At 35.8% G+C, this 23279-nt stretch overlaps 1 protein-coding gene across 1 annotated transcript in view; it reads left to right on the top strand.

Annotated features, from left to right (window-relative positions):
- The window catches only part of Il1rapl2 (interleukin 1 receptor accessory protein like 2), a 1053788-nt gene that overhangs the window by 550051 nt on the left and 480458 nt on the right, over nucleotides 1-23279 (top strand). Inside the window, exon 4 of the mRNA XM_042688187.1 lies at nucleotides 18972-19125. Within this exon, the coding sequence (XP_042544121.1) occupies nucleotides 18972-19125 (154 nt within the window). The remainder of the gene's footprint in view (nucleotides 1-18971; nucleotides 19126-23279) is intronic.

Here is a 23279-nt window from a genome sequence, read left to right on the forward strand (position 1 = left end):
ATGCCATAAACTTTTTAAATTTCTACAGCTTTGTAGTATATTTTGAAGTAATTAGTATAAGACCTCCTGCTCTGTTGTTTTTGCACAGGATGGTTTTTCAGTTTGTTCATGGTTCCATATAAGTATTAGGATGTTTGTGTAGCTGCTTTAAAAATGGCATTGCTATTTTGCGAGGGATTTCATTGAATCTGTAGGTTACTTTGTAAGACATTTTAACTATATTGGTTCTTCTAATCCATGAACAATGTATTTATTTCCATTTTTTCATGGACATTTGTTGATGACCTTAACATTTCAGTATCTAGATATCTGTATTGTTCTCTAGGCTTGGGATATTTTCTGCTATTATTGCTTTGAATAAACTTTCTTCCCCTTTGACATTTACTGAGTTTATCTTAATATTCAATAACCTAAATACTTGCTATTTAATACTGTCTCCAAAATTCCTGTAAGCTTTCTTCATTCATCTTCATTGTTTTTTTTTTTTTAATTTAATTTTATTTTATTTGAGAACATACTATGTACAGAGGGGTTACAATTACATGGGCAGGATAATGCATACATTTCTTACCAAGCATTGCAGCCTCCTCCTTTGTTTACCCTTCACCTCCCTTCCCAGCCTCCCCCCTCCCTCCCACCCAATCATACCCCCCTCCCCCCCCCGACATTGTAAAGCTGGTTTTGACATGACATTTTGTACTTCTCATTGTTGCAACAGGTCCACCTGAATCCTTAAACGACTTGTTTGTCCCCATCTCCTCCACATGTTATACTGACATCAAATATAGTGAAAGCGGGGGTTACACTGTGGGGGAGGGACATACAAAGCAACAAAGAAATAATATTATAAATGCGTTGGAAACACATGCATGAAAGAAACAAAAACATTAAAATAGATATTTGAGGTTTCGTTTTCCTAACATCACATTATCTGACTTTTTCCGCTTGACTCATACCTATACTAGATATTGCAAATAAGGGAAACCATGGGACCTATGTTTCTTTGGGCCTGGCTTACTTCACTTAATATAATTTTTTCCAAGCCTTTCCATTTCCTAACAAATGGGGAAATGTCATTCTTTCTGATGGAGGCATAGAATTCCATTGTGTATATATACCACATCTTCTTGATCCATTCATCTACTGAGGGGCATCTGGGTTGGTTCCATGTCTTAGCTATGGTAAATAATGCTGCAATAAACATAGTTGTGCTGGTAGCTTTAGTGTGGCCTTGTTTGTGATCATTTGGGTAAATGCCCAAAAGTGGGATTGCTGGGTCATTGGGGAGCTCTATGTGGAGACTTTTGAGGAACCTCCATACTGCCTTCCAAAGTGGTTGAACAAGTTTACATTCCCACCAACAATGAAGTAAGGTTCCTTTCTGTCCACATCCCCTCCAGCATCTGTTGTTGTTAGAGTTCTTGACTTTTGCTGTTCTAACTGGAGTGAGGTGATATCTCAATGTTGTTTTGATTTGCATTTCTTTTATGGCTAGGGATGTTGAGCATTTCTTCATGTGTCTATTGGCCATCCTTCTTTCTTCTTCAGAGAAGCTTCTCTTTAAGTCTTTCGCCCACTTACTTATTGGGCAGTTGTTTCTTTGAGGATTTGTTGTTGGGTGGTTTAATTTTTTGAGTTCCAAGTATATTTTAGATATGAGACCCTTGTCCGTTGTATGGCTAGTAAAGATCTTCTCCCAGTCCGTGGGCTTTCTATTGATCTTGCTAGCTATGTCATTTGCCCTGCAGAAGCTCTGCAACCTTATACAATCCCATTTGTCCAGCCTTTCTTTGATTTGTTGTGTTTCCGGGTCTTTATTCAGAAAATTTCGGCCTGAGCCAAGGACACCCAGGGTTTCTCCTATTCCGTCCTGTAATGTTTTCAGAGTGTCTGCTTTGAGTTCAAGGTCTTTGATCCATTTGGAGTTGATTCTGGTGCAGGGTGATATATAAGGATCTAGCTTTAGTTTTCTACATGTAGTTAACCAGTTTTGCCAGCACCATTTACTGAAGAGGCTGTCTGTCTTCCATTTTATTGTTTTAGCTCCCTTATCGAAGATTAGATGGCTATAGGTCTGTAGGTTCATTTCTGGGTTTTCAATTCTATTCCATTGGTCCTGAGGTCTGTTCTTATGCCAATACCAAGCTGTTTTGATTACTATGGCTTTATAGTAGAGTTTGAAATTTGGTACTGATATTCCTCCAGCAGTGTTCTTTCCGTTGAGGAGCGTTTTTGCTATTCGGGGTCTTTTATTGTTCCATATGAATTTTTGGATTGCCTCTTCTATTTCCTTGAAGAATGAGGGTGGAATTTTGATAGGTATTGCGTTGAATTTGTAGATAGCCTTGGGAAGTATTGCCATTTTCACGATGTTAATCTTTCCAATCCAGGAGCATGGGAGGTTTTGCCATTTTTTAAGTTCTGTGTTGATTTCCTTTTTCAAGATTTTAAAGTTTTCATCATAGAGGTCCTTCACTTCTTTAGTTAAGTTAATTCCTAGGTATTTTATTTTTTGTGGGGCTATTACAAATGGAGTTGCTTTCCTAATTTCAGCCACACTTTTCTCATTGTTGGCATACAGAAAAGCCATTGATTTTTGGGGGTTAATTTTATAACCTGCTACTTTGCCAAAGTTTTGAATCAGCTTGAGTAATTTGGGAGTGGAGTCTATGGGATTCTTTAAATACAAGATCATGTCATCTGCAAAGAGGGAGAGTTTTATTTCTTCTTTCCCTATTTGGATCCCCTTTATGTCTGCATCTTGTCTTATTGCTGTAGCTAGGCATTCTAATACTAGATTGAAGAGAAGTGGAGAGAGTGGGCATCCTTGTCTTGTTCCTGAGTTAAGAGGAAATGGCTTTAGTTTTTCACCATTGAGTATAATGCTGGCTGTAGGTTTGTCATATACAGCCTTTATTGTATTGAGGAATGTTCCATGGATTCCTAATTTTTCCAAAACCTTCATCATAAAGGGGTGTTGGATCTTGTCGAATGCTTTTTCTGCGTCTATTGAGATAACCATGTGGTTGTTATTCTTGCTCCTGTTGATGTGATGAATAATATTAATTGATTTGCGTATATTGAACCAGCTTTGCATCCCTGAAATGAATCCTGTTTGATCGTGGTGTATGATTTTTTGGATGAATTGTTGAAGTCTGTTGGCCAAAATTTTGTTGAGAAGTTTTGCATCAATGTTCATCAAAGAAATGGGTCTATAGTTCTCTTTCTTTGATGAGTCCCTGCCTGGTTTTGGGATGAGGGTTATGATGGCTTCATAGAATGTGTTCGGTAGTGAGCTTTCTCTTTCAATTTCATTGAAGAGTTGGAGGAGAATTGGTGTGAGCTCTGCTTTGAAGGCCTTGTAAAATTCCGCTGTAAAACCATCTCGTACTGGACTTTTCTTAGCTGGGAGGTCTCTTATTGCTGTTTCTATTTCAATGCTTGATATGGGCCTGTTAAGATAGTTTACCTCATCTTGGTTTAGTTTTGGCATGTCAATATTTGCTAGGAAGAGGTCCATTTCTGTCAAGTTCTCAAACTTATTAGCATAAAGTTTTGCGAAGTATTCCCTTATAATGTTCTGAATCTTGCTTGTTTCCGTGGTGATGTTTCCATTCTCATCTCTGAGTTTATTAATTTGGGTGTGTTCTCTTCTTTTTCTGATAAGATTTGCTAAGGGTCTGTCAATTTTGTTAAGTTTTTCGAAGAACCAACTCTTTGTTTTGTTGATTCTTTCTATAGTTTTTTTGGATTCTAATTCATTTAATTCTGATTTAATTTTGATTATTTCTTTCCGTCTACTGGATTGGGGTTTATCTTGCTGCTCTTTTTCAAGGAGGTTTAGATGTGTCATTAAATTGTTAGTTTCAGATCTCTCCAATTTGTTGATGTAGGAGCTCAGAGCTATAAACTTGCCTCTGAGTACTGCCTTTGCTGTGTCCCAGAGGAGCTGGTATTTTGTGTGTTCATTTTTGTTGAATAGCATGAACATTTGAATTTCCTTTCTAATCTCTTCCATGACCCACTCATGATTCAGCAGTGTGTTGTTCAGCCTCCATGTGATACCGGACTTTCTTTGGTGGCTTTTGGTGTTGAGTTCTAACTTTATTCCCTTGTGGTCAGAGAGAATGCAAGGTATAACTTCAATGTTTCTGAATTTAGACAAGTTTGCTTTGTGGCCTAAAATGTGGTCTATTTTAGAAAACGTTCCATGTGCTGCTGAGAAAAACGTGTATTCTGATGCTGCTGGGTGAAATGTTCGGTAGATGTCTGTTAAGTCTAGTTGATCTATGCAGCTGTTTAGATCTGCGGTTTCTCTGTTGAGTTTTTGCCGAGTTGATCTATCTAGTGGGGAGAGTGGTGTGTTAAAATCCCCAACGATTAATGTCTTTGGATCTATATGGGATTTGAGGGAAAGTAGTGTTTCTTTGATAAATTTGGGTGCTCCATTGTTTGGCGAATAGATATTTAGAATCGTAATATCCTCCTGAAGGAGAGATCCTTTAATTAGTATGTAGCGACCTTCTTTATCTCTTTTCACGAATTTTAATTTGAAGTCTATTTTATCTGATATTAAGATTGCAACTCCCGCCTGTTTATGCGGTCCGTTTGCTTGGTAGATTTTGTTCCAGCCTTTAACATTGAAAATGTGTTTGTTTTTACGGGCAAGATGTGACTCCTGCAGGCAGCAGATAGAAGGGTCTTGTTTTTTAATCCAACTAGACAGTCTATGTCACTTAATTGGAGAGTTCAGTCCGTTAACATTAAGAGATAGGACTGAGAGGTATTTGGGAGTTCCTGCCATGTTATCTACCTTCTTGGGGGCTGTGAAAACTGGGTTCTTCCTATGGTTCTTGGAGTCTCAGTTTGGGTGCAGTTTCTTGGCCTTTATTGCGGTCTTGTTGGTTTTCTATGTGTAGGACATCTTTAAGAATCTTTTGTAGGGCTGGTTTGGTGGAGATGTATTGTTTCAATTTTTCTTTGCTATGGAAGGTTTTTATTTGGCCTTCAGTTATGAAGGAGAGTTTAGCTGGGTACAGTATTCTTGGTTGATAGTTGTTTGTTTTTAGGGCATGGCATACATCATTCCAGGCTCTTCTTGCTTTGATTGTCTCTGCTGAGAAATCTGAGGTGATTCTAATTGGTTTCCCTTTTCTCTCTGACAGCTTTAAGGATCTTTTCCTTGTTCTGAGTTGATCCTGTGTGGATTATAATGTGACGGTGGGATGTCCTATTCTGGTCTGGTCTGTTTGGGGTTCTAAAGGCTTCTTGTATCTGGACAGGCCTATCTTTTTGCATGTTTGGGAAGTTCTCTGCTAGGATCCTGTTAAACAGATTTCCTAGAACATTAACTTCTGTTTCTAGGTGCTCCTCTACACCCATTATCCTTAGATTAGGCCTTCTGATGGTGTCTTCCAGGTGTTGGATAGATCTATCATATTTCTTGGACTTCTCTTGGATGGTTGTATGTTCTTTCTCTATAATATCTAGGCTGTCTTCAATCCCTGAGATTCGATCTTCTGCATGTTCTAACCTGCTGTCAAGACTCTCTACTTTGTTTTTTATCTCTTTTCCTTCTAGTTGGTCAGCTTTGATGGCTTCAAGTTCTTTGTTGAAGCTCTGTTTTAGGTCTTGTATGAATTTCTTTACTTCCTTAATTTGGTGTTCAGTGTTTGTCCTCAAATCACTTAGTTGATTGGTTATGGTTTCTTTGGGCTCCCATTCCTTCTGTTGGGTTCCATTCAGCATTCCCTTTGTGGTCTCCCTGACTTCCTTCATCTCTTTGTTAATAGATTCCATGAATGCCTTTAGTGATCTTTGTGTGTTCTCTACCTGGTCTCTCAATTCCTGTATTACTCTTTGATTAGCTTCCTCCCGTTCGTGGGATTCCTGCAGATCTCTTTGAGTGTTCTCAGCCTGCTCACGCCATTCCTCCCTTTCTCTTTGAGTATTCTCGTGTTGTTCACGCAAATCCTGTATCAGTTTTTGAGTAGCTTCCTCAACGCTTATGATATTCCTGTATAAACTTCTGGGATGCCTCCTCTCTCTCCCTATCACGCTCATACAGAGTCCTTTGTACGTTGTCAAACTTTTCATTTATCATGTTTGCCAGCAGTGTTTGTAGAGCTGTTTGGGAACTCTCCTCTGGATCATTCATTATCTGTTCTAACCCCTGATTATCAGGATTGGGAATTGAGATACCCGAATTTGCCATTTTTCTTGTGTTTTTCCGGCTTACTCTGCCCATTTGAGATGAAGATAGCACCAGTTTTGTGCTAGAACACTATCTTAAGGCAACCATCAACCAAAGTTTGCATTTGTACAGTCAATAGTCTACAGATACAATCTAGTTCAACAGATACAGCTATTCGACATCAAACAACTATATGTTAAAGGACTTTGAACCGCAGAGAAGAATTTGGAAAACCAGAAATTATTAGGGTTAGGGAGAGATGTGGGTAAAAAATAGGAATAGATTGGTGTGGGAAGGCACAGGGAGAGTTAACTATGTCCTAATCACAATGCAGGAAATAGGTTGGGTAGGATGCAAGTAGAGAGAGAGAGAAAAAGAAGAAAGGGAAAGGGGAATGAAAAGAGACCAGAAAAAAAATAGAGACGTAAAAATTAATGTTATCTTAGAGATTAAAAGACCATCTATTTATAGAGGAATATGAATATGTTGAGAGAAAGGGAGGGACATAGAGGAGATGAGAAAAACTTTAAAAAAATGCTTAAAATATTATATAGGTATAAAGAGGTAGTATTGCTATTAATGAATTTACGTCTCAGAGGTTTTGAATTGAGTAAGTTTGTGAATTAAGTGTGTACACAATGGGGGATAGGGTCTACTGGTTAACTACGGGTTTATCTGAGGATGTGCAGGACAAGAGTTAAGTCACATAAAGATGAACAAAGAGGAAAAGTTGGAAAGGATAGGAAAGTGAGAAGAAAAGATCAGAAGTTCAGTAGAGCTAGAAAAAAAAACAAAAAGATAATTAAGAATGAATGAAAAAGAGAAAGAAGACAAGAAAAGAAAAGAAAACACACATTCACGTATTCCTAAAATAAAAATTATAAGAGGAGAAAAAAAAAAGTTAATGGAAAACAATTATTTTTTCAGAAGAGGCAAAAATTAAAGATTAATAAAAGTTTTAGAAAAGCAAAAAAAAATTTTTATATATATATAAGGTAACAAAAAACGAAAAAAGAACAAAACAAGAAAAAGAAAAAAAGAAAAGAAGAAGAAGAAAAAAAAAGTTCTTTGATTTTTTTTTTTTTTTTTTTTTGGGAGGGGTGGGAAGAGTCCTGTATCTCCCTTTTGTCTGTAACCAGAGTCTGGTTGGAGTCTCTGGTCAGCTTGAGGTCCTGTGGCTTGATTGGTTTCTTAAGTCAGTTTGTTGGAACAGGCAGAAAAATGCTCTGCTTTACCCAAGATTTTGAGATCCCCCTCCCAGGTTAGTTTACTGGGAGGGTGATCTGCTTTGAGAATCACAAAAGAGGGGGATGCAGTGATGAGGCTAGGTTCTGGGTAGAGTTGAGGTCTTTCAACGAACAGTAGCTTTTCCCTGGGGCTATTTTGTGAAAAAAAAAACTCACAGCACCCAGCCTGGAGCCATTCTCAGGGTTTCTGTTTTTCAATTGATTGTGGTGGCTGCTAGAGGGAGGGTCACCCTCTGGCTCTGGCCACCCAGCGAGGAGAACCACTCCAATGGCTGGTGCCTGAGCTGTGCGACCCCTCCCTGGATGGAACTGAGTCTGTGAGGTCACCTCGCTGCCAAGTTCCTGTGAACTGCCAAATGACTAGCTCTATTCCAAGGCCTGAGCTGGAGCTAGCCGCTCCTCCGAGCTTTGTCGGTATCCAAGATGGAGATCACCGATGCTGGGGGGGGAGGGGTGGCCTTCCCTCCTCTGCTCCCTGAGAAGGAGTGAGGAAGTGGGGCTTCTACTCACGGGGAGTCTTGGATCCCGGGTCATCTCTGGTCTGCAAAGTGCAGGATGAAGTTGTCCGCTCCTTGTCGGTTCTTGCTGGTGTTGAGTAGAATCCGCTCGTCCGCTGCGTCTGGCTCCTTTGTCCCGGACTGCGTCTCAGGTATGCCTCCGCGGCGGTGGTCGCCGCTGCGACCCTGCCGCTGCAGCGGCAGCTGCTCAGATGTGTCTGCTTGGCTTCCCCTCTCTTGACTAACTCTCTGTCCTGTGATGGCACACTTGGTGTGATTCTCTGGCTTGGGACTGTTCACTGGAACTCTGAAACTGTTTTCTATGCAAGAGCTTGTTCAGATTCCAGCTTCTCCTCCGCCATCTTCCCGGAACTCTCTTCATTGTTTTTATTTTCTAAAAAGATAACATTTCTTATTACAGCTAATATTTTGACAATCTGATCTCTGTGCTTAGCAGTTTATATATTCCCTACCCTACTGCACAAGAAGTGATTTGCTCTGTCTACAGCAAGGAAAGAGGAGGATACATTGTTCAAAATTCTTTCTAGGGCACATCCATACTCAGAAATGTCTAATATCTAATTTTTATTGTTTTCAACTGGTAAAAAATGCTTTTCATGATCCTTTTTTCAGCTGTCTTTTCAAATATGTATAATATTTAAACTGATTTATTTTCCATTCATCTCTTATCTTTTCCTATTCTTTAATTATATTGTACTACTCATTTTCTCTTTTGGAATTCCCAGAGTATTTGCAAGTTACTATCGTAGGTCACTGAGGACTGTTATTCCCTATTTACATGTAATCATAGGAAGGGGGGGAGCAGGTGGAGGGGAACTTGGGACATTTTCTTGATAGCTGAGTAGTCAGGTGCCTATGGTTTACTCATGTATTCCTAACTGAGATTTGAAGATCACAGTTCAAAGCCAGCGCAGTAAGGAAAATCTGTGAGATTCATCTCCAATTAATCACCAAAAAAACCCCAGAAGTGGATCTGTGGCTCAAGTGGTAGAGTACCAGCCTTCAGCAAAAATGTTCAGGGATAGTACCCAGGTCCTTAGTTCAAGCCCCCCTGGGCTGGCACACACACACATGCACACACCCACAGAAAAAAGATAGCTGACTAAACCAGTCTTGTTTGTTCACACAGTGCAAGAAGTATTTGTAAGGGCCTCCATACCTTCTATCTGAACTTTATCAAGTTAGAAGAAGTTGATGAGAAAAAAAGTCTACACTTTTAGAATTTCTTGCTGATACTTAATGAATCGGGTTGAACATTAGGATAGACTATTCAGTAATTTGTTTTTAGAAACATGTAAAAATGAGAGATAAAGATTATTTTCTTCATTGAACTAAAAAAACCATTTTAAATCACCTCATTATTCACTGTTGTCACAAGAGTAGAGTCCTTTTATCTTATTTCTAAGCTGAAAAATCCTCTAAGTTTAATAAAATACCAACAATGAAAATAGAAAAGTACATTTTGAGAGAAACATTCATCTACTTCATTAGTTAGCTCAGTTGTTAGCCTGATATTAATGAGGCCAAAGATTTCAGTTTGAATCCTCCATATCTTTTTCTTGCCACACTGTCTAATTTCAAATGCTGGCCATTAGTTATAATTGGTCCTTGTTGGGAATTGATGGTTTAGTAAAAATCTGTTCATTCATTTGTACAGCACATATATTTTGGGTACCTATCTATGTGAGGCACCATGCTAAGAACTAGAAGTAGTGAAGTTGTCAAAGTAAATATATTTCCCTGTTCTTTTGGACAATAAATAAACACGTTCTTCTGAACTATGCAGAAAAGAATTGCATCAATTAAAACATCTTAATAACAGCTCTCACTTTTGATCAACATTTTTGCATTGAGTATGGGTATATGGGTTTGAGTATATGGGTAGCACACATATTTGTTTTTAACCAGAGATATGTGTCTTGGCAAAGGAAAAATACCAAAACTAAAGCTCAATGAATATTTCTGTAGCATGCTATAGTCAATAGCATTCTTTTACAAATTGGTCCATACAATAGCACACTTAGAAAGTGATAACATGATATAATAAAGCATCTTGAGTGAGATTTTTAACTTTTTAGGTCCTGTTTATATGTGTTTACAATAGTGCTCCCTATAGTCTGCAGTGCATACCCAGAGTGCTGTGGTCCAGTGGTTTGGAAACTATGATTAATTTTCTCACAAAATACTGCATATGTTTGAGATTTCAGATTCTTTCAGGTTCTGGAATATTGATATATACATATTTTTGTATATCTGGTAATGTAAAGATAACTGAATAAGTCAATCTTAGTTGTTTTTCTAATACAACGTGGGTTGGGGGTGTCGAATTCTTCTCTAGAGGAGCTCCACCACTTAGCAAAAGGTGATGAGACTACTTATTGGCACTTGTTATCTGCTTTTTACAGATGAGGAAACTGAAATAACTTATAGAGGGTCACTTAGGCAGCATGTGGCTGATTGGGTTCACACCTGGAAATTCTGACTTATATTTAATTTTTTTTTTTGTCGGTCGCAGGGCTTGAACACTGGGCTTGAGTGCTGTCCCTCAACTCTTCAGCTGAAGGCTAGGGCTCTCCCACTTGAGCTACAGCAACACTTCCAGTTTTTTTCTGGTGGTTTATTGGAGATAAGAGTTTCACAGACTTTCCTGCCCTGGCTGGCTCTGAACCACGATCCTCAGATCTCAGCCTCCTGAGTAGCTAGGATTACAGGCGTGAGCCACAGGCGACCGGCTTTAATTTTTTTCTTCTTATGCCATAACTGATGGTTCACTTTAATACATTTGCTATGCATGTATCATTGCATGAATAATTATTACTCTAGAAACAAATCCTAATATGTTTGCTGTAGCCTTTGCAATGATTGTGTATATGTGAAGAGACTTAAATGGAAAGATATTGACTTTTTGAATATCAAAGTAGGACTAAGTATAAAGAACTATAATATTATAAGCACTTCATAACTTATGTAGTGGAACTCTTTCCTCTTATAAATAAGGAAACAAGTCCAAAGAGGTTAAATAAATTGCTTAACTAATAAAACTCATTTATTCTTTTTCTTTTGACATTTACTAAGTTTTAGAAAAAGCTCAGAGAGTAGAAAAAGGGAGTGAATACTTTTGATCCATATATATCCACAGACAGACAGACAGATAGATAGATAGATAGATAGATAGATAGATAGATAGATAGATAGATAGATTTATGTGTGAGTATACATACGCAGTAAGCATGGTTAATCTCCGAATCTAAGATTTTAAATACTTCCAAACTTAAAATATTTTGAGCTCTGGCATGATGCTACAAGTAGAAAATTCCATGTAATACATTTTGCTTTATGTGTATATTTATTAGCCTATTATATAAAATTAAACTTCATCTGTGTATCAAATATACATGAAACATAAATGAACTTTGTCTTTATATTTGAGTCCTTTCATAAAGATGATCTCACTATGTACATGTCAGTATTTCAGTATCTAAAGAAATCTGAAATCACTTCTCATCTCAAATATTTTAGTTAAGGGTTGTTCAATCTCTGTGTGTGTGTGTGTGTGTGTGTGTGTGTGTGTGTGTGTGTGCTTTAAAATTGATAATTTTCACAAATAATGTAGATATGCATAAAGTCACACGTAACCTCCACTTCTACTCCATTTTCACCATGACATGTAAGTAAATTTGCATGTTTTTCTGCATTTTACACTCCTCTATTCTCTCTCTCTCTGCCACCTCTCTTTCTCCAAAATGTAGCCTATATATTGTTACTTACACAAACACTGTCATACATGTTCATATATCCTGATACTTTTACAAAAATGATAATATGATATACCTATCGGGCTAAGAAGGTGGCTCAGTGGTAGAGTGCTTGCCTTGCATGCATGTGGTCCTGGGTTCGATTCCTCAGCACCACATAAGCAGAAAAAGCCAGAAGTGGTGCTGTGGCTCAAGTGTTAGAGCACTAGCCTTGAGCTGAAGAGCTGAGGGACAGCACCCAGACCCAGAGTTCAGGCTCCACAACTGGCAAATATAACATAAAAAATTTAATGACTTACATATCACTCTTTTGCTCTCATCACAAAATATATGATGAACACTCTTATGTTAATTCTATAGATATAATTAATTTTTTCTGGTGCAGAGGATTGAATCCAGTACCTCATGAATGTGAAACATATACTAATTAATTATACCTCTAGTTACAGATCTATTTTTTAAGTAGTTCATGGGATATAGCTACCTTATTTTATGTAATTATTCTTCTACCATAAATATTTATATTTTTCCAGTTTTGTTTTTTCATTAATCATAAGGTTGCAATTAAAAATCTTTGTAAATGTATATGTATCCTTTAACTCGTGATATATAAGAAAATGATCTATCACAATTATTATTCAACACTTTTTTGAGGTTCAAGCTGATGTAAAACATTTACATGAAAATTTCTCTATAAATATGGAAGAACAACAGAAAAATCTTAATTTTTAGACCTAGAAAATCAAAGGGACTCAGCTAAAAGTAAAACACTGTAATAACTCATGAAGTAGATTATCAAAACATGCAAATTTTATTTCTGGTAAACAATTTTACAAACAATAATTAGTACTAATATGACATGTAGGCTTTATTTCTGTCATTTTTCGCTTAGTATAATCCATGTGAGATTCATATAGGCTATGGCATGTATCAACAGTTCATTCTTTTTATTGATGAGCAGTATTTCTACTGTTCCAGTATATTTTACCACTCTTTATTGACCATTTGTGTCTCTGCCATGTTTTGGTGATTGAGCTAAAAGTATTATAAGGTTAAACTTTGATTTTATATTTTATATTTTCCTGATTTATCAACTTGAGTTTTGTCAAATTTTTGTATTTTTTAATAGATGTTTTAAAACTAAGCAAGAGTTTGTTGTTGATTTTTTTCTGCCATGTTGTAAGAGCACTGGTATAGAAGGCTTTTAGTATACCCTTGATTACATCCAAGAGATAAAACCCCAACAAAGCAAATTAAAGCATCTTAGCCAATGTATTTTTCAGTCTATCACCTATATAACCACAAAAAATCATCTTTCAGGTATGCACATCTGATCATAAAATGCTATTATTTAATGAACTCCAGTTATTCTATAAGAGTCTATCTCCTTTCTATCTAGTTTTTGTAGAGCCTAATATTGTCACCGTATATTCTTGCATTACTCTCTCTAGTCTTTAAACTATCCCAATGAGACATGTGATAGAAGCCCTAGGCTTCTGGGATTAGAATCCTGACAGTGTGCAAACATCTTAGGATAGAATTTGGGCTTTCTATGTCTGAACCTAGTGATTCTCAAAACAGCAAAATTATGTGCATTTTTTCCATTCATGCTTTGTCACATCTAGGTACTTCTGCACAGTATTTCCTGTTTGTTATGTCACACCTTTCTTTTATGAATTGTTCAGAACTTATGTTACATGTTCATAATGGCCTATTTACAAAACATTCTGTGTCCATATCCAGTATGCTGTAGTATATGGATCAAACAGTATTAGAATCCCAATATTTATTCTATTCATGCTCCCCTCATTCTACTTTTGATAGTCTCATTATCTTTATTATTTTCTCCATTTGTTTTTTGGGGGAAGTTTTTTATTGACATTATGTTCAAGTCACTCATTCCTTTCTCTATTGCATCCAGTCTATTATTGAGCTAATCTGAGGGTTTTTTATTTCTGTTTTAGTGTTTTGATTATGAGCATTTGCTTCTGTTCTTTCTAAAACTTTCCCGTTCTCCACTTACATTACCCATCTGTTCTTTCATGTTACAATTTTTCCCATTTGAAACATGAATTGGTTTCAAATGCCTATACTGTTTCAATCATCCTTGTTTTAAATTTGTAGTATGTTAAATATCGAATCCCTGATATATCAATCTAGTTTTGAAACTTTTTTCTCTCTTCACTTTTTCTCTTTTGGTATGTGTTATAATTTTGGTTGAAACCCAGACATATTGTACTAACTAGTAAAAGAAAATGAAGCAAATAGGGCTTGTATAAGGTTTGCACATTCTTTTTTTCTGGCTAAGAGTTATGCTGTGACTACTTTTTGTGTGATATATAGTATTAGAAGCTAAAATTTCTCTCTTGTGTCCATGTTTCACACTCCTCTGTTCTCTTTGAGTTTCCCTAAACTTCTTATTTTGATAAGGCCTGAGTTGTTCAGGAATTCCAGGTGTAATCTCCTATTATTAAATAGGAGTTTTATTGCTGTGTTGGTAAGGTAAGATTTAAGAAGGAAAGTTTTCTCTTATTAGGAAATACTTTCTGATTAGGATTATATGATTAAGGAACTTTTATGATAAAGTCTCAGTCTTTTGATCATCCTTGATTCTGGGCTGTTACTTTCATAAATGCTTTTCCTCCTCATTCCCCACTTCAAGAAGGCAAGGGAGCTGGAGTTGGCGGTTTTACTTCCTGTGAATCAAGGGCTCACAGGGGCTAGACTGTTTATACCAGTTATTGATTCCTGCAGTCAGATTCTGTTTGTAATTTGCTGTGATTCTCTTTATTCTCCCGTCTCTTCAGTGTTTTGAGTATTTGCCTCCTTGCTGGCAACAATCCTCTGATGGATCTGAGAAGAGTTGTTGATTTTCAATTTGGTGAGCATTGTTCTGGTGAGAATGTTAGTCCTGACTTCCATGCCTTTCTCATGTCAGACTGGAAGTTTATGCATCTAGAATTGTGATTAGGCTAGACTAGAATTATGACGGGTTAATGTATTATTTCTAGATTCCTATATGAATAGGAAAGACATTCATTTCAGATGAAAATTAATATATCATAGTAGATGTCTGTCTAATTGGAAAATAGACTAACAAAGGTAACAACAATAATAAACTAATAGGTAATATTTATTGAGTTTAACATGTAATGTGGTGTATTTCAGAGTGTTTACATGAATAATCTTATTCAATTCTTATAACCACTTCAATTGGCAAATATTATTATTATCACATATTTTTGTTTTATTTTGTGTAGTGTTGGCCCTGGGGCTTGAACTCAGGGTCTGCTCTTTTGTGAAATGCTAGCACTCTACTGCTTAAGCCACAGCTCTACTTCCAGCTCTTTTGGAGAGAAGAGTCCTGACAAGGATGGCTTGGAACTGCAATCCTTAGATGGCAGCTTCTTGAGTAACTAGGATTACAGTCATGAGCCTGACTAACTACCACCTATTTTTAACAGGTATAGCAACTGAGGCTTAGAATGATTTGGTAGTATGCTTAAGAACATACAACTTGGTGTTATGACTCCAGTTTGATTTGAAAATGTATATCCATAATGAATGTGGGCTACCAATAACATAAAGAAGATAACTGGAGGAGTAGGTGTTGTGTGACGTCTAACAGCTATAAATCAAATTTATCCAGTGGCAGAAACTAGGATTGTGGTTGAAGGCCAGCCAGAGTAAAAGTGAGACTTCATCTCTACAGAGCCAATGGGCATAGTAGTGCACTTTTTATTATTTTCAAGTTAAGAGGCCATAGGAGACTTGTAATCTGACATATACTAGGGAAAAACATATCAGACTGTACTGAAAAATAACTAAAGCAAAAAGGGTTAGAGGTGAGGCCCAGGTGGTAGAATGCATACCTAGCAAGACCAACGACCTGAGTTCATGCTCAACACACACACACACACACACACACACACACACACAAACACACACTATGAAACTGTTAAATTTAGGCAATATTTTCCTTCAACCAAATCTTCAAATTGGTATAGTTTATTTTAATAGTCTAAGGGGCAATGAATAGTAAGGAAAATTTAATTAAGGTCGCTATTAGGAGCTTGCACACATTTGAGCTTTTGGCTGTTTGTCCTAGTCTCTTTAGGCTTGCTCTGTGGGTTTAAAAGGTAATGGTCTGTCGGAATTAAATAGTTCTGGGGAAGTGGGGTTTGGCAATACTGTCAGTCCATTAGGTAAGGGGCAGGAGAGAAGCACACAGCATTAAAGATTTTCAGACAAGTGTTTAAGAGAAGAAATAATGCAAATAATGGAGTAAAGAGCTTTGAACTCTTGTGATAGTATACACATATGCCCACAACTAGCTATGTATAATGAGCAACAAAGTAACTATAAAAGTTCAATAGATAGGAACAGCAGTAAGGTCATCTCTGTGGAGTGATGAGAAAGATACAATAAATGCTCTTATGATCAAAATATAGTTCCTTTATTCATTTACCAGTGTGAGTGTTGGAGGGTCTTCTTGGGAGCTATGTGTTTTTAGTGGGCAAAAGTATTAGTTTTCTGGTAGACAAATTAGGAAAAACTTGTTTTTCTCTGATTAGTTCATTTGCAGTCATTTTCACAAAACAGAATAAGAGAAACATGGTCCAGGAAAAGGAAGGTTTAGAAATAGCAAATAGTTTCTGTAGTGGATGACCTCTGTAATTGGACATAGTATTGTATTGGACATAGTAATGTTCAATAAAATTATAATGAGTAAACTCTGCAAGCCTCTTATTTCTTGCTACTCAGATGATAGTTAATACTATTATCCTCAATAATGTAAAGTAGGAAAATGAGACCTGAATAAGTTAAGCAGAATTTTCCAAGATCACAAAACTCATGTTAACTCTGGATTTCAACCTAAATGTTTATTAACATAAAGCTAGTTTTCATTTATTACCCTGTCTTCAAAGGAGTGAGATGACCTGAGGTTATTTTTCTTAAGCCACAACATAAAAATACAAACAATACTATCTCCATTGGGTACAAAGTAGCCTTTACAAGTGCAGATGGCAACTTGGAAAGGTTTTGGATTTATCTAGACGTGTCTCAAAGAACATTTAAGATTCCAGGATGTTCTTCATCAGGAGTAATTTTTTAAAAAATTTCTCCACATTCTTTAGTTTTTACTTCCTGGGAAAATGCAAAGCCAGGGGCAGATAAAATAAAAATGGTCAGAACTAATTGCATATGGACTTTCCCCTCAAATGACATTAGAAAACAAGCTCATTTATCTTTGAATAAAATAAATGTGTGGGCTCATTTGCCTGCCCCCCCCACCTCTTTGTGAATGTGTGGGAGCTCAATTTTCATTTCCCTTTCCTCTCAAAATGCCCAGAGGGACCATATTTTTGTTTAATGACCTTCAGAATGATTCTTTAGAAATCTGAGGCTATCAGAGTAGGAAGCAATGCGAAAATAATTGTGGATTATTATTGTATGATGACAGTGGCAGCTGGGCTGAGTTTTTTTCTCTCTGTTCAGACCTTCTTCATTTTCCCAGAAACCTTATATCCCAAGGTTTAACTCAGAAGCAAATCTCATATAGGTGATAAACCTTGCCAGACATGGTACGTAATATAATTTCAGACAGACCCTTAACTGTTATTCACAAAGACTCCAGGGAGTGAAACAGCCTCATATCTAGATGTCCTGTATAATATTACTTATATTTTCTCTCTAAAAAATGTGTGTGGGTAGTTGTTTTGGACATAAAGCAAGCATATCTCTAAAATATTATATATCTGTAAACTTAAGTGCTGATTTTTGTTTTGTTGTTAAAATGTCTGCTAATAGAAAAAAAAAAACATGATAATGAAAAACTAACAAATAGATACTTCAATTTCCCAAAGAATTTTAAAGCAAATATACAGATACCCGCAGCTGAGGCCTGAGACACAAAACATATTCCAATATTGTTTTAGGACATGTGCATGGAGGGAAGGGGTGAGGTGGAATAGATATAGATGTTGTACATTCTGTAGTGGGGAAAGTGCAAAGTACTTTCCAACTATGGCCTGCATAATCTACCTCATCATCCATGTCATTATTGACTCAACAAACAGACTTGGAATTTAGATGATAAAATGCTTTGGCCTTGTTTATTTCTTATCCCCTCCCAGCTCTCTCTTGTGCTTTTTCTAGTTTATACACTGTGTAGCTACCACTTTGGTTAAAAATTCACGATGAGTAATAGAGAGATGAGGATAATATGTGAAAAGGAGACAATTCCAAAAAAAGATGAAGCCACTTGGCTGAGTATTCCAACACATTGGTTATTGCTATATTCTTGTAAGTATCTGGAAAATTGTTATACATTCATTTCTAGGAAAGTACAATCTAGTAGCAAGCCTCCCTCACATTCCTATCCAGAAAGTAAGAGAATTGGCTTCAAAACTCACAGTTTAGTCTCTGCTTATATATTATTGAACTAGCAAAGTAAGTGGATGGTTTTTCCATGCCATTTCTATAACAAAGTATATCTAGCCATGTTTCAGGAGAACTCCTTAATCTTGATTTTCTAGACTGTACACTTCTAATGGATTTCTTGGTCACAAGGAGGATGATTCTAACATATCAGTATTAGTTTTTACAATAATTAATGAATCAATTGTAAACTTCATTGCCAGTGGAAAAGCCTATATTGAATAATTAATAATATTTAAGATTCCCACAGTGTATGCTAAATGACGAAATGAATCATAATGTCTTATGACTAGAAATATCAATGTAAGCTAGAAAGAACCAGAACATTATAATAATATTTAGTAGCATTTTTATTTCTAGTTTTGTTTATTTTTTCCCACATTTCTTTTTTTGTGCCAGTCATGTTTTTTTTTTTTTTTTTTTTTTTGGTGGTTAATTGGAAAAAAGAGTCTCACAAACTTTTCTGCATCTTGCTGACAGTCACCTTACTTCATTTTTGCTAATCAGTCTCCCTCATCTACTAGCAACTTTTAAGATTTGATTGTATCTCTTTGGGGAGCTTTATACTTTTCTATTTTTGACACATTGCCTCTAATGTCTCGTTGAACTTGGCATCAGGTTTTTAAATTGGCCCATATGATAATAGTTAATGATATATGAGCTGGTCCTAGTGAGATATGACTATGATGCACTTAATCCTTAGGTAATTACTGAAATCTAAAAAGAATTCAAAAATGTGAAAGTACTAAATTGCCAGTCCTAAAATATTATAATGGGAATATTGTTTTTTACTTACTTGTAAATATTTTCTCTGCAGGAATGCAAGCCAAAAATGTGGAGAAGCATAATAATACAAAAGGGAAATGCTCTTCTAATCCAGGAAGTTCAAGAAGAAGATGGAGGAAATTACACATGTGAACTTAAGTATGAAGGAAAACTTGTAAGAAGAACAACTGAATTGAAAGTTACAGGTAGGGATTCTTTCTACCAAATTAATGAAAATGAGATTTTTCATTATAATTTACTTTAGGAAGATATAATTTTGTTTAAGGAGAAAACTTAGTATGAATTTATATTTGTCAGCAAATCAAACATTTGGAAACCTCACTATTAATAAATTGTGCTAAACAAAATTGATGTGGAGAATACAAGTAATTGATTTAGGGGGCAAGGACACAATCTCTAACTTTATGAAAGATTCTTAGCTATGTAATCTATCAACAGTTACTGCAGACCTCATCTTGGCTTAGCCTTTGTGTGTATTCTCCATGTTGGTGAATTCTGCATTCATAGTGAGCTTCTATTGGGATTTTGGAATGAAATCATACTGGGCAATATCCCTAAGTATTGGTAGAGGGTAGAGTAATAGGAACCCGTGGCAAGGAGTAGGAATTAGGGAATTGTAAGTCATTATTTAGGATGAATAAGTTTAATTATGTAATGTGCAATGTGAGAACTGTATAAGATGATACTGTATTATATCATTGAAACTTGTTAAAAGAGTAGATTTCAAATACTACCACAACAGATAGAAGATAACTATATGAGGGGATGGGCATAATTTTCTTGATCATAGTAATTATTTCACCCTGTGTATATAATAACAGGGGTATACTGTTAAAGAGTTATTGTGTATGCATTTACATGTATACATTTGTATTGCAGGTAAAATCTGAACCTTGATAAACTTGGAAATTATTGATTATATTATTTTATTTCTGACTAATGTTTTAATGATCTAATGTTGGTATCAGCCAGTTGGCTAATTATAATGTAACATCCCTGATGTCTGGATTATATTACATTTGCTAATGTTTGGCTATCTTTTGAAGGTAGTGTAAAGATCATCCAAATAAAATTGTTATTTGCTGTGTTCAGTCAGTCATGTTTCAAATTTTTGACCCTTAGGATTTGATTTAGTTCTCAGTATCATAATAAATGATACTATGTTTTAGTTTGAATTTGGAGAGCAGTTTCTGAAAAAGTTTAAGTAGTTCTTTGCATTAGAATTTCATGTTCTTTTCCACCATGAGCTTTCAAAATAACTACCATGTTGGACCAATTCTTGGTACTGCTTTTGATTAACTTCTGAATTTCTCACTGTGAGCTAGACTTAATCCATTCATAGCACAAGATTCTATTGAGTAGTTATGCACAAATAACCTGTATCCTGACCATGTAAGGCATAGTCACTTAGACCATAACCACCAATTCTCATCAGATGTATGCAAAACCACTTACCTTTGGCAATCATATACTAAATTTTGTAACTTTATAGCACTTGACTAATTTTTAAATTGAGTCATGCAAATACTAACCTTTATTTTTTAGAATTATGGTCACAAGTTTGCTCCCACTTTTTCATTTTAGATTTTCAAAAAGCAGAACTAGAATTACTTATTGTGCATTTTTTTTGTTTTGTTTTGTTATGGGGCTTGAACTCTGGGCGTGGGCACTGTCCCTCAGGTCTTCAGCTCAAGGCAAGTGCTCTACCACTTGAGCCACAGTGCCACTTCTGGTTTTCTGGTGGCTAAATGAAGATAAGAGTCTCACAGACTTTCCTGCCCGGGATGGCTTTGAACTGCGATACTCAGATCTCAGCCTCCTGAGTAGCTAGGATTGCAGATGTGGGCCACCAGCACCCAGCTTGTACATGTTTTATAAGATGTTAATTTACTTTCTCAAACTTTTAGAATTTCATCTGAATATCTTGTAGAAGTTCTCAAATTTTGATAATCATCTTAATGATGTTGAGAGACCAAGCAAGGATGAGGATCACAATTTTAAATACAGCCTGACATTTTAATTGAGTATATTAGTAATACCATTTCCCTTTCTTTTCCACATGATTATTTTTATAGCCTTTAAATATCACACTTTGGGAAACACCAGATGATAGAATGATGCTAAACATGTGAAAGTCATATATTTGCTTTCCTTTGTGAGAATGTTTTTTCATTCCCATAAAACTAACACATTTCCATAGGCTCCAAATTGTTTCTTTAAACTCCTTAGAACTATCATGAAAATTCAGGACATTGGTAACCAAGGGAAACATATCCAGAGTGTATGTGTGCAAAGCAACCTCTTTCAATCAATGAAAGCAGGTATTTATTCACTTACCACATAAACAAACATTTGCTAAATATGTCTTAGATGTACAGAAATGACCTAGGAGCTAATAAAGTCATCCAAAATTTATTCCTAATTATCTTAAGGTCAATGGCTATCATTCACATGAGAAGATATAAATTTTATCTATTTATTCACATGGTCTTTGTTTTTTGCCTATCCTAGGGCTTGAACTCAGGGTCTGGGCTCTGTCCCTGAGCCTCTTTGTGCTCACGGCTAATGCTCTTGAGTACTACTTGAGCCACAGAGCCACTTCATGTTTTTTCTGAATAGTTTATTATAGATTAGGGTCTAACGGATGCCTGGGATTGGCTTTGAACCATGATCCTTAGATCTCAGCCTCCTAAGTAGTTAAGATTACAAGTGTCAGCCACAGGTGCCCAGTTTATTCATACAACTTAAATGTTATGCTTGATGTAGAAACAATGTTGCTTCTGGAAATGGAAGTATAAGAGGTCTCTCTGGTAGGCTGATTCTTTGCAGTATTACATTCTTTGTATACTCAGTATATAAAGCAATTAAACAGATTATGTTTTCAATTCAAAATATAAGGCAAAGAATAGTTTAAATAGTAACCTACTGAGCTTTGTTTTGAGTTTAGCAGTATATTAAAATGGGATTAAAATTCAATATGTAGTTAATATGATTGATTAGTTATAAAACTATGTATGGTGAAATTATTTAAAAGTGGTGTACTCCAAACATGCAAGTTTCCAAATTTTAAAAAATTATTTTCTAGCTTTTCTTTTAAAGTGTAAATTCTGCAGTCAAATGAGTGGGAATGTAGAAAGAGGTGACATTGATCAAGATACATTGTATTCATAGACTGCTTTTTAAGTGGCAACTCCTTTGTGCAGCAATTTAAAATAATACAAAAAGAAGAAAAATGTAAATTCTGAGAATACATCTTCAACAAAGCAAGTTTTATTCGTAAGGTTTATAGCTAATGCTTTGTTTAAGTACACCAAGAATGAAACAGATTCAGGTTCTAGATATTAAATACTGATAAAATAGAAGATATTCTTTTTCTTAAGAAAGATTTCTTCATATTAAAAAATTCACCAGAGTATTCCTTAAATAGTTTTCTTCCTGTATTAAACTAGGATTTGTCTTACATGTTACTTTTCTATAACATTTATATTGCATAAACCATAGCATACCTAATATTATTGTGGAAATTTCTTTTTATTCCCTCAGAAGATGCAGATAATAGGGAGAGGCATAAGAACCTATTTAGCTCATTTACCAAAGATGCCCACAGCTAACAGTTTTATTTCCCATGGCATATTTTAGTTGGCTATTTGCTATTTTATAGATTTCTGTTCCCTTTATTCTCACATTGAATTTGCTAGCTGAAGTGATAAGGAAAGGTAGGAACATTGGTTACAAGAAGGTGAGATTATAGAGTAGGTGATAATGGAAGGTGGAAAAGAATGGGAGAGGATGAGTGGAATAATAGAATGCCATCTCTTGAGAGGGGTAGGTCTGCCTTGAGCAGGTCAAAGGCAGATATAAAATCATTGGAACTTTTAAAAATGAAGAAAAGCACAAAGCCAACACTAGCTTTATTTGGATAATTAATTCACCATTCATCTGGCAAATCATTCACAAATGTATGCTTCTATTAGACTGAGGAAAGACAATGAAATAGGAGAAGTGGTCTCTAGGAGCAAACTATGTAAGAATTAAAACCATGGCTTCCAGAAAGTTAGATACCAATTGATTACTTCCTGTGTGACCTTCATTTTCTTATTTCAAGAAACTTCACAAATGAAAAGACACATAGAAATCTAAGTATTTTTGACTCTCAAATCAAGTACAAACCATACATTTCATCCAGAGACTATATTCTTATCTAAAGAACAAATACAGTACTGGTCATGATGTACATCTTTTCACCATAATATATTACCTCTTTGGGCATTCACTATTTTGTCTTCATTAATTCTACATTGGAATTAAATAGTGTTGGAATTAGTACACTTGACATTTG

The sequence above is a fragment of the Dipodomys spectabilis genome, unplaced genomic scaffold (genome assembly GCF_019054845.1).
Source record: "Dipodomys spectabilis isolate Male_0828 unplaced genomic scaffold, ASM1905484v1 ptg000113l, whole genome shotgun sequence".
In the NCBI taxonomy this organism is placed as follows: Eukaryota; Metazoa; Chordata; class Mammalia; order Rodentia; family Heteromyidae; genus Dipodomys; species Dipodomys spectabilis.